The sequence below is a fragment of the Oryza sativa genome, chromosome 7 (genome assembly GCF_034140825.1).
Source record: "Oryza sativa Japonica Group chromosome 7, ASM3414082v1".
Classification (NCBI taxonomy): Eukaryota; Viridiplantae; Streptophyta; class Magnoliopsida; order Poales; family Poaceae; genus Oryza; species Oryza sativa.
This window is the reverse complement of record NC_089041.1, coordinates 24,486,945-24,502,600: the sequence shown is the minus strand read 5'-3', so window position 1 is coordinate 24,502,600 and position 15,656 is coordinate 24,486,945. Positions and strand designations below refer to the sequence as shown.

At 45.4% G+C, this 15,656-nt stretch overlaps 1 protein-coding gene and 2 long non-coding RNA genes across 3 annotated transcripts; 1 reads left to right on the top strand and 2 right to left on the bottom strand.

Annotated features, from left to right (window-relative positions):
- Positions 1–190: 190 nt before the first annotated feature.
- Positions 191–1,236, bottom strand: LOC136357243 (uncharacterized). Its single transcript, XR_010742441.1, has 2 exons — positions 797–1,236; positions 191–670 (listed from the first exon to the last, which is right to left on the bottom strand). It is a non-coding gene; the product is annotated as an uncharacterized lncRNA (long non-coding RNA).
- Positions 807–11,550, top strand: LOC4343793 (formin-like protein 5). Its single transcript, NM_001422251.1, has 18 exons — positions 807–1,281; positions 1,944–2,644; positions 2,718–2,936; positions 3,035–5,718; positions 5,982–6,108; positions 6,322–6,393; positions 6,473–6,571; positions 6,644–6,685; positions 7,759–7,890; positions 7,994–8,075; positions 8,811–8,905; positions 9,300–9,371; positions 9,471–9,587; positions 10,042–10,110; positions 10,201–10,267; positions 10,598–10,737; positions 10,823–11,076; positions 11,164–11,550. The coding sequence occupies exons 1-17, from the start codon at positions 1,209–1,211 to the stop codon at positions 10,913–10,915; spliced, it is 4,884 nt and encodes a 1,627-aa protein (NP_001409180.1). The 5' UTR covers positions 807–1,208; the 3' UTR covers positions 10,916–11,076; positions 11,164–11,550.
- On the bottom strand, positions 9,858–15,587 carry LOC136357244 (uncharacterized). Its single transcript, XR_010742442.1, has 2 exons — positions 15,091–15,587; positions 9,858–10,337 (listed from the first exon to the last, which is right to left on the bottom strand). It is a non-coding gene; the product is annotated as an uncharacterized lncRNA (long non-coding RNA).
- Between the last annotated feature and the right edge of the window lie 69 nt (positions 15,588–15,656).

The following is a 15,656-nucleotide window of genomic DNA, read 5'->3' as shown; positions in this document are numbered from 1 at the left end:
TCCAGGACAAGATTATTATGTATTTTAGATAGGAGAGGGTATTAATGATTACTTCAAATATAACAGCAATTAGTCCGAGTGCATTTTGCGCATGCTATTTTTTTTCTCCTTATAGACAGCAGATCACTTGAATTCATAAAAATTCCACTTCCACTCGTTTATGAGAGCACAATGAATAAAGCCCAGTTCATCCAGGACACAGCTGTCACCATCATCATTTTTTCCTACTGAAAATAACATAATGCCAACAATTTCACAAATCATCTATTACTAGAAAACATCTGTCAATGCTAATCACTGGCATGGACAAACATGCGCTGCGCTTAAATTCCTTCCCAGTACAAATTAACGGTAAAGAAAATGACCAGCAACACGTGATAATCCCAAAAATAGTCGCATTTCCCGCGAACTTAGGGGGGTGGCGGTAAAAGAATCTATCTCACCAGATGAGATCCCGTCTCCCTCAAGTAAAAAAAAAACGAAAGAGAAAGAAAAGAAAATGAAAACCCGGACACGCACGTACCGACACAGCCGCCGAGGTCCAGCCTTCCTCTACCCTCGCAACGAACCCACCCCTACCCCACGTGACTGACGCTGGGCCCCACTTTAAGTGGCCCCGCATGGCAGTGGCACAAGAGTATCCGTCGTCGCGGCGGCTTCACCGCTGTCACTGTTATCCGGGGGAAAAAACATTCACCGCGGCAGCGAAAAAAAATTGAGAAGCAGATTAGAAAAAGAAAAAAAAAGCAGTAAAAACTTGGGGGGAGCTGAAAGAAAGGGGAAAAAAAGATTTTACTAAAGTGGAGTTCAAACGAAGCGAGCAGGAGGAGGAGGAGGCAGTAGAGAGGAAACGAAGTCCCAATCCCACGGTGCCCTCTCTCTCCACGCCCACCACCACCACCACCGCGCCCTCGCTCGCTGCTGCTGCTGCCGCCGGGGAGCGCGCGCCCCCGACGCGGGGGGAACCCTAGGCGGCGGGAGGGCGTCGATCCCGAGATCCCCGGGTGGGGAGGTGGGTGCGGGCCCTCCTCCGCTGAGCTCGCCGGCGGGCGGCGGGCGGGTGGGGCCCCCCATGCCTTTGGCGCCCCGATCGGAGCCGATCGGTGGCCGCGTGAGGCGTCAGAGCAGCTCGCCCGGCGAGGGGGGCGCAGGAGAGGCGGAGGCGGCGGCGGCGGCGGAGGAGAAGGGGGAGGAGGAGGAGGGGAAGGATGGCGCTCTTCCGCAAATTCTTCCTGAAGAAGACGCCGGATCGGCTGCTCGAGATCTCCGAGCGCGTCTATGGTATAATGCCCTCGCCTCTGGGTGGAATTGGGACCGTGGGGGTGTGAGATTTGCGGGGGAGCCTTTTGTTCCGAGGGGGATTTGTGGCTTTGGAGTGCTTGGGGGGCTCGAATTTTGGGAAGGTTTTGCTTACTGGGGTGTTGATTTAAGCGGGAATTTAGGGCATGCGCAGGGCGTAAGCGCTATATTTAGTAATTTCTGAGTTAGATTTTGGGTCATGCATTTGGTCTGATACTGGGTTTGCATGTGTTTAATAAGCCTTAGATTTAGCTGCATTTTGGCTTAATTTTTTCTTTATTTGTTTCCTTCTATGAATCTTGTGTGATTGTGGAGTTTTGCTCTGCGGGAAGCTTTGGGCTCAGCTGCATTTGGCTTAAATCGGCCGTAGACCCACCATATCCTGCTTGCATGTTCATATGGTTAATTTCTGCTTGCTGCGAATCTAATGTTTGGTTATAATGGTGTACTTTTATATTGAAACCACTTGGATCAAATACTTGAATTCAACTGGAAATATGAATTTTAGCACACTTGCAGTGTGAAAAATCAGGATGCTGGTAGCCTTTTAGTGCTAGATGTGCTTTCCTTTTCTTTAATTCTAGTCGAAAGATGAAAAGTTGCTTATACCAGTTCTGGCTAATTTCTATTAACACATGTTTCAGTGTTCGACTGCTGCTTCTCAACTGATTCCATGGGTGAGGATGAGTACAGGGATTACTTGAGCGGCATTGTTGCGCAGCTGCAGGACTACTTTCCGGATGCATCTTTCATGGTGTCCAATTTCTGGTCTGGGGACAAGAGGAGCCGGATTTCAGATATCCTGTCTGAGTATGACATGACTGTCATGGACTACCCGCAGCAGTATGAAGGATGCCCACTGCTTCAGCTTGAGATGATCCATCATTTCTTGAAATCCTGTGAAAATTGGTTATCAGTGGAAGGGCAGCACAACATGCTTTTGATGCACTGTGAAAGAGGGGGGTGGCCCGTGCTTGCATTCATGTTGGCTGGACTGCTGCTATATAGGAAAACATACACTGGCGAGCAGAAAACTCTAGAGATGGTTTATAAACAGGCCCGTAGGGACTTTATACAACAATTCTTTCCTTTGAATCCTCAGTCTTCACATATGAGATATTTGCACTATATAACAAGACAAGGAAGTGGTCCAGAAAAGCCTCCTATTAGCCGACCCCTCATCTTGGATTCAATAGTTCTCCACGTTGTTCCGAGGTTTGATGCCGAAGGGGGCTGTAGGCCATATTTGCGTGTACATGGGCAAGATTCAAGTTCTAGTAACAAGAGCGCCAAAGTACTTTATGAGATGCCAAAGACCAAGAAACATCTCCAGCGTTATGGGCAGGTAATGCTAACTCCTAAGTTATGAAATAATTTACCTTATTCTGAACCATCTCTGATGAATAGTTGCAATGCAGGCGGAAGTCCCAGTAAAAGTTGGTGCTTTTTGCCGTGTTCAAGGAGATGTTGTTCTTGAGTGCATTCATATTGGTGATAACCTTGACCATGAGGAGATAATGTTCAGGGTCATGTTCAACACTGCGTTCATTCAATCCAACATCCTTGGCCTGAATCGTGACGATATTGATGTGTCATGGAATTCTAATAATCAGTTCCCAAGGGACTTCCGAGCTGAGGTAATAAATTCAGCTGCCTGTACGCTACTCTTTTTACTTAGTTTCTTTAGTGTCTCCTATGGACAATGAATCTAAAATGAATTCCTTTTCTGCACCAGGTAGTCTTTTCAGACCCTGGTTCTTTCAAGCCTGCCGCTGCTACCGTGGAGGAGGTAGACGATGATGGAGATGAGACTGATGTTGCTTCAGTAGATACAGGAGAGGAGTTTTATGAAGCAGAGGAGGATTGGCATGATGCTAGAAGAGATCCAGAAACACAGTCGACTGATGGCAGAACATCAATAGGTGATGCAGAACTGGATGGTGGAGTATCAAGAGAAGACAGTGGAAGCCTAGAGAAGCACAGGGCTGATGAGGATGTGAAGATAGTTATCTCCCAGAATTTAGGTTGCATGAGTGATAGACCAGTAAGTGCACCTGCAGAAATTTTGGGAAACCCTGGAGGTTTGCAGCAGGCGTGTGAGAATGAGGAGATGCCCAAATTAAGCAACAGAAGTGACCAGGACGACAATGCTGTGCAGGACATACAAGTGGTTGCTGCCTCTGTAGATTCAGAGGGGCACAAATTTGGATCCATCTGTCAGAAGGAGGACATGAAAGGTGTAATTGCACAAACTTTAGTCACCGCAATAGATCCAAGTTGCAGTGATGAAGTTCAGTGCCAACCAGACGAATCTGCAAAAATATTGAAATACCCTAATTTGGACTATACTGGATTCAGCTCTCCTAGAACTTTATCCAGTGTGGATGAGGATACCCGCTTAGGAACTATACCAAATGTAGCACTGCAGAATGCTGATGTCAAGATTATTACCGAGAGTACAGTAATCGTGGACAATGAGCTGGTGATCTATGAAGAGAAAACTATAGTTGATAATGGAAACCTAACGCAGGAAGTGAAAAATGTTGTCAATGAAGAGAGCACTACACCTAAATTAGATAGATCTGTTATCGAGAGTGTGGACTCACAAGATAACAAAAATCACAAGATGGAGGTCGCTAAAGCTGCTGATACAACTGATAGCAAAATGGAGCAAACTAAATTGAAATCTGGGCTTGAAGATGCCATATCTCTAAAGAAAACCACTGTGCAGGGTAGCATTGTTGTCCTACCAGCCACTGAAATAGCAACAAAAATCAAAACCAAGAGAGAAGAGTCTGGTGGCAGACGGGATGTTGGCATATCTCTTCCTCAAAGTAAAATAGAAGCTAGGGCTAAGAGCCCACGGATAAGCAGTGACAGAAGGCAAATACCTGATAAAGTTGTGCCCTCAAAGAAGATGCCAGTAGACCATGCACCTGAGGCAGTTTTATTGGAAGAAAAGCTAGGCAATAGTGACCAATCGCAAGAACAACCAAAGGCAGTCAAACCTAAGACAGTACGCAGATGGATTTCACCCAATAAAGAATCTGAAACTACCTCTGTGCATAGGCCATCTCATCCTCCATCTAGATATGATAGTTCTCCAGCTGCACTAGCTATCCATTCCATGCATACAAATAACAAATTCAATGTTGGCAAAGATGCACCTCTTGTATCATCAGGTGCACAAGCTGTGCCAAAAATTCAAGCTGCACCTCCACCTCCACCTCCACCACCTCCACCCTATGCTTCTTCAAGTTCCTTATCAATGCACATGGGATCAGCTACAAAGCAGCAGCCACCGCCGCCGCCACCACCACCACCACTGCCGCCACCGCCACCTCCTCCAGCTTCATCAGGCTTGTCAAGCATTCCTCCTCCTCCCCCTCCACCTCCACTTATGTCTTTTGGAGCACAAACACGAACTTTTGTCCCTCCTCCTCCACCCCCTCCTCCACCTCCTAGGTCAGGTGTTGGTGGGAATACTCCACCTGCACCTCCTCCCCCGCCTCTAAGGTCAACTGTTCCTGCTATTTCTCCACCTCCGCCACCACCTCCTCCACCACTGAAACCAAGTTCTGGTGCTCCATGCCCACCCCCACCTCCACCGCCACCGCCACCTCCCCCTCCCTCAGCCCCATCCTCTCGAGCATTTTCAAGTGCTCCTCCACCGCCACCACCACCGCCCTTGTTACGATCCGTTCCACCTCCTCCTCCACCACCGCCAATCTCACACTCTAATGCTCCACCACCACCTCCACTTCCAGCTGCACGCTTTAATGCTCCGCCACCGCCCCCACCACCTCCAACAACACATTTTAATGCCCCTCCTCCACCGCCACCACCGCCTATCACACGTTCAGGAGCACCACCTTCCCCACCTCCACCCCCTAGCCCTCCACCTCCACCACCACCTCCAGGTGCACGTCCAGGTCCTCCACCTCCTCCACCACCTCCAGGTGCTCGCCCAGGTCCTCCACCACCTCCACCCCCTCCAGGTGGTCGTCCAAGTGCTCCACCTCTTCCTCCTCCAGGTGGCCGTGCAAGTGCTCCACCTCCTCCACCCCCTCCAAGCACACGTCTTGGAGCTCCACCTCCCCCGCCACCACCTGGAGCTGGTGGGCGAGCACCTCCACCACCGCCTGCCCCTGGGGGAAGGCTCGGTGGTCCTCCCCCACCTCCACCTCCTGGTGGACGTGCACCACCTCCTCCTAGAGGACCAGGAGCACCACCACCTCCAGGAGGCAATCCTAGTAGTTTAATAGGTAGAGGGCGTGGGGTGGTACGTGCTTCAGGATCAGGTTTTGGGGCTGCAGCTGCACGTAAATCAACTTTAAAGCCATTACATTGGATCAAGGTGACTAGAGCTTTGCAAGGAAGTCTATGGGAAGAATTACAGCGAAATGATGACTCACAGAGGTATATCCTTTTGATTAAAATTCTTCCTCCATTTGACCATGCTTATTGATATATGCACATAAATTTCAATGATGTGATTGGCTGATTGCTGTAAGGCTTCATCCAGGATTTGTAAATAATTTGGTGTCATGATTGTAGCATTGAATTTTCTACAATTCAGTTGCTAATAATCTCGTACAATCTACTCCACAAAGACTGGCTCAATATTTGTGATGCTTTTTTACTAGGTTTTGCCTTAATGTTTGTCAATTTCTTTTCTGCAGTGTTTCGGAGTTTGATTTGTCAGAGCTGGAAAGCCTTTTTCCAGCAGCTGTTCCAAAACCGAATGACAGCTCTAAATCTGATTCACGTAGAAAATCGCTTGGTTCAAAGCCAGAAAAAGTTCACCTAGTAAGTACATGCTAATTTTAATTTCCTTTCTAATTTGTATCAGTGATCAAGGTCAGAAAGACACTAGATTTGTTGGACATTTAAGTTATGACAAATGTGTTACATGATCTCATTATCATATCACAAAACTATGCAAACAGTCTCAAGAACCTGTATTTATTAGACTTTGTAAATGACCATGTTACAATAGTCTTAACACTTTTATGTGATTAGATTGAGTTGAGGAGGGCAAACAACACAGAGATCATGCTGACAAAAGTGAAGATGCCACTGCCAGATTTGGTGGTAATTATCTTATAAAACAAGCAAAGATAATGGTAACATGATTGATTTTTTATATCTTAATGGCTTAAATTTTCTCTAGAGTGCGGCTTTGGCACTGGACCAATCTACCTTGGATGTTGATCAAGTGGAGAATCTCATAAAGTTCTGTCCTACAAAAGAAGAAATGGAACTTCTCAAGGTAATACAATGTTTGGCCTTGTTGTGATCTCATCTGAAAACTATGTTGGCTTACTGTCTCGTTTTTTTCCAGAATTACACTGGAGATAAGGAAAATCTGGGTAAATGCGAACAGGTAATGGTTATTTGCCATCTAGTCATCTAGTGGAATTAGAATATTTGCCCATTGTTACTGGAATTAGAATATTTGCCCATTGTGCTTTATTATATATTAGTCCTGTCAGCACACATAAAAACACATTTTTTGGGTCTTAATTGGAGATTTTGGCAATTTTAGAATGAAACACAATGGTCAGAGTTTAAATGTACATAAAACAGTCTTCTGGTTCCTCTGCTTGATAACTAATATCCCTGTTTTTAACATCAACTCAAAACAGGGTGGATACTGTGTAGAAGAGGCCGTATGATATGGCTCGATAATAAACTGGCAATTTGGCATAGGAGAAAAATGGCACTATAGCTAGAGAAAAGCTGAACACAGCAGATATAGATGGCATAGTGAGCAGAGGCTAAATTTTTGTTAAGAGTGTAGGAAATAGGGTGGGGGGAAACTTTGTTTAGCTCTTACTTCTAAAATGAATGGGCATGGTTTAAGGATAACTGGCACGAGAGTATAAAGGTGCACAATAGAAGAATGGAACATCTACAGAGATAGATGGAAGGAGCAGAGGCTAAATTCATGAACGAATCTCCTACCTCTTAAATAGATAAGCCTAAGAAATAGTGCTTTGGATAAGACGACAACTAAATAACTTCTACTCTCTCCGTTTCATATTATAAGTCGCTTTGACTTTTTTCCTAGTCAAACTTCTTTAGGTTTGATCAAGTTTATAGAAAAATTTAGCAACATCTCTAACACCAAATTAGTTTCATTAAATGTAACATTGAATATATTTTGATAATATTTTTTTTGTGTTGAAGATGTTGCTATATTTTTCTATAAACTTAGTCAAACTAAAGTCAAATCGACTTATAATATGAAACGGAGGGAGTACCAATCAACCAATTAGTTATTTGTTTATTTTCGTTGCTTGGCCTTGCAAGTATTTGATGGCCTGGTCAGTCCACATTCACTAAAGACATTACCTTTTACATTTTGAGTTTTTAAAGCAAAATGGTCTCAGGTGTTATACGTTTATGCCAGCTTGGTAGATCCGTATGCATTAAACAATTATTTTCCTGCTGCAGTTCTTCCTAGAATTGATGAAAGTGCCACGAATGGAGTCAAAACTGCGGGTGTTCTCCTTCAAGATCCAGTTTGGTTCGCAAGTCGCAGATCTTCGAAAAAGTTTGAACACCATAGACTCTTCATGTGATGAGGTTCATTTATAATCGGGATTAGTTTTTTAGCAATCAATATTGCTTCTTATGTAATTTATACTAAGTCGAATTCCTGTTTTCTAAAAAATATCTGCATCATCAGATTCGAAGTTCTCTCAAGTTAAAAGAAATCATGAAGAAAATTCTCCTCCTTGGGAATACATTGAACCAGGGTACTGCTAGAGGTACAACAACTGCATTTTCTCTGTTACACTCAATTTAGTTGGTCACATTATCTTTAGTTATTCGTTGGCATATGAAATGCAGCTGCATTTATGTCTACCAGCTCTGCAATTTTACTGGCTTCTTGCTAGGCAGAAATGAAGAGATTGACATTGAAGTTTTCCTGCAACATGTTTAATCTCTAAAATAGGAATCTTTCCCACAAGTTCTTTTTTCTTTTTCTTTTGTTGTTTGTTTGTGGTGTATTTTTAAAATCATTGTGAGGAAGTGGGGGCATGTGTGTTGAGTCTTGTAAATATTCTCTCCTTAATGCAATGATATGCAGTTCTCCTGCATATTTGAGAAAAAAAAATAGGCACGGTGTTTTTGTTGGAACAAAAAGATTGTGCATCCTAGGAAGAATGAATAATCAATTTAGGCTGATAATTCCTCCCTTTCTTTTGGAGTATAGGCAACATCCTAGTTTCTGAAAAACCCATAGTAATGCGACCGATGTTTCTAATTTAAATCAATTATCACCACCACAAATACAGGAGTATGTAGGGCTACTGATGGCTTTTCTCGTTCTTCTAGAGTTCATAATGATAGGTTACACATTTGGTAACATTCAAATTGTTTGTTAGTTCAGTTGTTTCTTTACACTGGGGCATCCTTTTGATTTTCTTTAGTTAATTGGTTATATATTAGACTATTAGTACTGTTCTTGGATAGTTTCACATTTGTTGGTTTGCTTACAGGTGCTGCAGTTGGCTTCCGGTTGGACAGTCTTCTAAAACTAACAGATACCCGAGCAACAAATAATAAAATGACACTTATGCACTACCTCTGCAAGGTACGCCTTAAACAATTCCTGTTCCGCTAGGTTGTCGAAAGTGAACATGGTAGCTTTTCACCAATAGTTTACCTGCTTAACTGTAAATCAAGTTTGGACTGCATCAAATAATTTTATTCAAATCAGGACCCTGAAGTCAATTTATTTGATGGTGGAAACTGTGAGTTCATGATTTGCATGTCATGTTGTAAGCAAATATATATACAATGATGCACTTCCACTTAATTTATTCTGTAACAAGGTTATATTACTATATTCTACGATGACTTATAGTTTGAGTATCTGGCCATAACTTCTTTATAGTCCTGGTTAAGTTCACATTTGCTTGAGTTGAAATGATTTTACATCAGTATCTATCTTGCGTACACCCTAACAAAAGAAAATGTAATATCAGGTACTTGCTGCAAAATCATCACAGCTTCTGGACTTCTACATGGATCTTGTTAGTTTAGAAGCTACATCAAAGGTTTGAGTTTTCTTTTACTATTCTATCAATCTTGTAGCATATATAATTTATTTACTTTCGATATGTATATGCTGTTCTAATCGGTGTTTTCCTGAACAGATACAACTAAAAATGCTGGCAGAAGAAATGCAAGCGGTTAGTAAAGGGCTGGAAAAGGTTCAGCTCGAGTATAATGCTTCAGAAAGTGATGGTCCAGTATCAGAGATTTTTCGTGAGGTCAAGGATCTACCCCATTTTGACTTATTTCTGACGTATTTAAATATTAAGTTGGTTCCTTTTAGTGGATTACACTACCTGCTATGTGGACTAAAATTAGTAATTTCTTCCCCAGAAATTCTACAAAAACGTTATCCAGGCTTGTTAACAGTTTTTTCATGTGCTTGTTTTATGATTGTCATCTGGATGTGCTTCTCAGACAGCATTACATCAATTTTACTGGGACATGCCCAAATGAGAATCTAATATACAATAGTAAAAGAGCCTCTATTGGTGATACACCTGTTACTCAAGACAGATGTACACGTCTGATATATATACATGGGTTACTGATAAACCCGTTGTTTCAATCAATCTGACATGTGAACCTGATTTAAAAGTTACTTTCTATTTGTGTAAAGCTGAAGAGTAAAAATCCCGTTAGTTCTAAATCGGTATTGTTTGCACTGTTCAGAAACTGAAAGAATTCACTGACAATGCTGGAGCTGATGTGCAATCTTTGTCTTCATTATTTTCTGAAGTGGTATGTTTTTGTTTTCTTATATGAAGAGGAATGCATGCTATTAACCCACATTCCTTCTGGCCTTGATTATTTGTTGCATTATTTTGTCAGGGAAAAAAGGCTGATGCACTGATTAAATATTTCGGCGAAGATCCTGTACGCTGCCCTTTTGAGCAAGGTAAGAATTTTTATGATCAATGTGACTTATTTCTAAGGTTGTGCATTCAGCATTTTCTTTTTCCGAGTACCTGTCAAGGATCAAGATACTGTCAGTCGTGTGAGCACCCCCCACTATAAGCACAAACACATTATCATGAAAATCATTCTTATTTAAAATATTTCAACCCATAAATATGTAATACCTTGCAAAGAAACAATTTAGGATAAATCATTTTCTGTAGTTTGCAGCTGATTGAGCATATCTTATTTCTGCATTTTTTATCATCAACATATGTGTTTGCTTGTTTTGGTATGTTGCTTAACTCTTATGTTGATCATGATGTTGCAGTTATCTCCACCCTCTTAACATTTGTAACAATGTTTCGGAAAGCACATGAAGAGAACCGCAAGCAAGCTGAGCTCGATAAGAAAAGGGCTGAAAAAGAGGCAGAAGCAGAAAAGTCTAAAGCACAGTTGGCTAGTAAAAATGTATTGATCCTTGACCTGTATCTTTGGCAACTTCAGCCAACCTCTTATATCCATCGTATTTATAAAATTCAAAATCTGCTCACAGGACTCTAAACCATCAAATCCAAGCCGGCAAGTGAAACAAACGCCAGATACTAAAACAAGAGCTGCAAGCAGACGAGGAAAAGATGTAGGTTGATCTCCACGACCAACTCTGTTGTTGCGCTTATGATCTGCATGCTGGGCGAATGCATGACCTGCTCGATGCACGGGGAGGGCAAGAAAAGTTGTGTAAATGATGCAGCCATCAATGGAAACAGCATGGCTGCACCATAGCAACTGTACATGACGCCCTTTACGGTAATGCCACATGTGTCTGTTGCTTAACAATACATTGATAAATGAATCGTATAATTTTCTGACAAGTTTTTTTTTTTCTTATTGCAGTTCGCACTAGCGATGGCCGGTTTTTTTCTCTTCGGCCAGCAGGGCCGCCCAGTGGCAACTTCTGACTGCTGTAAAGAACTAACACTAACAGCAAAGCTAACATCATTCGTTTTTTCCTTTGTTTTTTATGTTACTTGTCCATTCTTTCTAACCCCAGTGGCCAAGTGCAGCCAATGCTTCAGGAGTAGAGCCTCGTAGTATCGTAGTAGGTAGGTAGAAATTGTACAAATAGGAACAGGGAAAGGGTAGGGAAACCATGTGGGGCGGAGAAATTGTAGCTGGGATCTATACGAGATGTAAACATGCGTGTGCTTCACGAATATTTTTTTTTGTAGTGAATGTACCAAGGTTTTCATAATTAGTGAATGCAGCAGCTTTTCCATGATCATAGCCTTGTGTCGTTGAGTTGTGACTCGATGAGCTAAATTTCACCCTTGCTGGCGCAGTCACCTCATCTGTGCTGCATTAGCTTCCCTAATTACTGTGGGCTTGTTTGGCACAGCTCTAGCTCCACCCCTCATAGAGCTCAGCTAAACAGTTTCAGCTCCACCAAAACTAAGAGTGGAGTTGGGTGGAGCTTTCTTACAAAATGTATTAGAGTTGTGGAGCTAGGTTTAGGCAGCTCTACAACTCCATTCCAGACTCAACTCCAGTTATATTTAGGCAGCTCTACAGCTGGGTTTAGGCTGGAAGTAGCATCCCCCCACCACCGCGCCTTGCAGCAGCTGCGGGATGAAGAAGGCCTGGAACAACCGCATCGTCGGTCGCACCCTAATGAACATCTCGCACAAATGCGCGAAGATGGCCAGCGTCATCACGGCATTGGGTGCGAGATGCAAGGCATGAATTTCGTAGAAATCCAGAACCTCATGGAAAAATCTGGAGAACGGTGGAATCAAGCCCGTCATGGCGAAGGACAAGAGGTGCACGGATCGCTCCGGATATCACGGCCGCGGCCGCGACTCTCCCGCCCGCATGACGGCACCGTCCGACATGATCTTGCGGGGAAGGCTAAGGTGCCTGTCTGTTGTGATGCGGGAGGAAGGGAGCACTGCGTCACCGGTGTCTTGGGCCATGGCAACCGGCGGAGAGGTGGCGGAGAGCATGGGGCGCGAGACGGAATGGGGTGGCGAGAATGTTAGGGTTCGAGAAGCGAAAGGACGAGTGGGCGGTTGGCGAAGGGAAGGGGGCAGAGTCTCCGCCTCCGCCCCCTTTTATCCTCGCCTCATCCGCGCTCGCCTCCTCGTTTCGCGCTCCCATACTTGCCCCCACGATTCTCACGCCCGCATTTGTCTCTTCGCATCCTGCGCCCACTCATCACATCGCCTGTTGTATCCGCTCCCGCCTTTAGTGCGTCTGTTAGTGGCACACTCGAGGTGGAGTGCGCAATGGCCATGAGCGCAGGTTGAGCAAACCGTCACCACTACCGCCGCAGGAGTAGCGAGCGAGAGAATCGAGGCGTGGTCTGACTGACCCCCCCCGGTTATCGCGCCTCAAGCATCTTCATCATGAGCGCGGTCAGTGGCGGTCAAACCGTTGTTATGGTTGGCACGCCAACCTGGCCACGCGGCCATATCCTTTTGGATTCCCTGCCGGGCCCACAACCCCAGCTCGAGAAGTCGTGAGGCGCCATGTCAGAACGATCTCAGGAAATCGATATCCGATATAGCGCCGGGGGCTACTGTCGGAGATATGGACTCGGGGGTATGTGAAGTAGAGGGGAATTACTTTCCCTCCGGCCACGTGACTCTGCAAGTTAGCCCCATTCACGCTTCACGTGAGTCATGGAAGCGGCGGGGGGAGGGGGGGAGGGAGGGCCTCGGGGCATGGCGTCACCCCCTCGGGCTATCCCGCGGCTTCGCCCCGAGGCCCTCACCCGGCTGCCACGCGGCGGAGGGAGAGAGCGAGAGGGGAGCACAGGCTGAACAGCCATAAATGTGCGACGCCCCAACTGTCTCTCACCGCATTTAATGCGGTAAGGGCAGACGTGCGGCGCGCCTAGCTAACCTCTGTCCAACGGATGTGACCGGTCTGTGACCGGCCTGTCACCGTCACATCCGATGGATAGGGCAACCATGTCCTCACGTCCCCCTTGTTCCCGGTGGAGTGGGGGTGGGTATGACCCGTCACGTCCGAGCGTCACTCGAGGAAGGGCTGTCGCAAGTCATCGTTCATTTATGAGGGAATGACAGGGCTGTCCCCCGTGTCAGGCGGGGGGCGGCGTCGGGTTCCACTCGAGAACCGGTTGTTGCTTAGCTTCCGGGAGAAGGCACGGTTTAAAGCCCAGGAAAAGTGGAGTAGGATCCCCCTCCGAGAGAGGGTAGGTAGAGGCGGCGCATGTGGTATCCCCTTGAGCTATAAAAGGAGGACCCTGCCCACTGAGACAAGGGGACGACGCCCAGAAAACCTGAACTCCAGAAGAGAGGAAGCGAGCGCGCTTTCTAGAGTGAAGAAACCTTTGTAAAACTCATCCATAATCCCAAATACAGGAGTAGGGTGTTACGCTCCATAGCGGCTCGAACCTGTATAATCCGACTGCGTGCAAGCTTGCCGGTAATCTTAGGGACGAGCGAGTGATTTCCGAGAGACGAGCCTCCGCCCCCGGCCGAACTCACAAATGGGGGGTCTCACGATTCCCCGCTATTGAGGATCTTCCCTCGACAGATTCTTAACATGATCTTCAAGCTCTTGGAAATTTTCCTTTGTGTCTATCTTACTTCTAAATCATATGTTTTCTTTGTGCTCCATCCAAACAGTTTCTTGTGTTTTCATTTCTTAGGATTCGAGGTGTGATAACATTTGAATCATGCGTATTTCCTATTTGTGTGTTTTGAGAATTCTGAGTTCGAAAGGAACTCTAAATAATAATTACTACCGCCTTCCAAAATACAAGAGATTTTGCTCATGTAATTATATAGGCAAAATCCTTAATATTCTCGGACATAGGTAGTATTTACAAACAGAGCAATGGTAATGGTGCATTAAACTGTCAGACAAACAACCATGTAGAAATGAACAATACGCATTAGTACAACAAGAAGTGGCGTGAGAGAAGCAGGGGAGCTCATGCTGACCAGTGTGGATTGTCTACAGTATTACTGATGCAGTAGCAGACATTGACGTGTAGCCGGGACCTATATATCAGCCACTGCTACTGCATCAGCCGTACTGCAGAGTATATGTATCTCGTGCTGACCTTCTTCGCCACTGGTGAGGGTTTACCTTACGGCGCGGTTACCGGGCTTATCGCGGGGTACGGTAATATAAATACCGCGGTAACCTCCTTAAATTCAAATAAATTTAAAAATAATTTAAATTTTTGATAAATTTTACATGGTTTTATACGGTTTTTCGCGGTTACCACGGTTACTGCACGGTAACCGTGCTTACCGCCGGGGCGCGGTAACCCCGGCCCCGGCGGTTTGGGAAACCTGGACAGGCTGCAGCAATGGGAGGACGATGCCTGCAATCAGAATAACTTGATGATCCTATTACTGAAAACTTTATCGGTAGGTCGGCTCGCCACCACTTCTAGCGATCGTACAAGGTCCGTCTTAAGTACTTATTTTGTAGCCACTTTTAACCCTATTAAAATTTGGTAATGCCAAATTTTGACACATTTTAGGGTTGGTAGCATTGTATATGTCTGGTTTGAAGCCTTACTAAATTTTGGTAGATTTTTTAAGTGTGAAAACTTTTAAAATCATCAAATTTTGGTAGGGTTGGTAAAATATATGTTCAGTTTGTTAGGGTTGTAAGCGGCAACAAAATGAATAGGCACTTTATTAATAAAGAGAAAATGGCATATCTACCATGGCATAAGAGGGGATTCGCTCAAATACCATCGTTTAATTGCGCTTCGCTAGAATACCATCGTCAACTAATTCACCTTAGCCAAAATACCATCATGGATAGAAATACCCTTACCTCTACCTCTTCCAACTCCGGAACAAGAAAACGGCGGCGGCGGCGTCAAGGCGCGGCGAGCAGCTCCGGCAGCGCCGCCACGTGAGCACGCGGGGGAGGATGAAGTGAAGGTGCAGGCACTCGTCAGCGTGGTCCCAGGGCGACGAGGACATCCGCACCACCTCCCATCTCCAGCAAGCTCGTCCTACCACGATCCCCGCCATCCGCTCGCTCCGCGCGGCGACGGTGGTCGTGTCTATGCCTGCCCACGCCGTCCATGGCCGTCGTCGCTCACGTCGTCTCGGTCGCCGGTAGCTCGCGTCGGGAGAGGGGGTAGCACCCAGGATCCGTCTCGCGTTGACGTCGCTTGCGTCATCTCGACCGCCAGCCCACCCCGACTCACTGCCGACGATGATCTCGCCCCGATTCCTCACCTCCGCTGGCGCGCCGGTGAAACCGGCGATGGCCGCCGGCAAATTCTTCAAGCACGGAACGAAGGAGGAAGAAGAAATTGGGGCATTTTTGTCCGGAATGCTATTTTGGCAAAGATATCCTGGTTAGGGGTGGTATTCTAGCGAAGCTCATCT

What these genes read in the sequence shown, in the direction of transcription:
- LOC4343793 (NM_001422251.1), top strand. Translation starts at nt 1,209, where the DNA reads ATGGCGCTCTTCCGCAAATTCTTCCTGAAGAAGACGCCGGATCGGCTG. An exon ending in TAGACTCTTCATGTGATGAG is followed by an intron (nt 7,891 to 7,993) that starts GTTCATTTATAA and finishes CTGCATCATCAG; the next exon opens with ATTCGAAGTTCTCTCAAGTT. An exon ending in GTTTAGAAGCTACATCAAAG is followed by an intron (nt 9,372 to 9,470) that starts GTTTGAGTTTTC and finishes TTTCCTGAACAG; the next exon opens with ATACAACTAAAAATGCTGGC.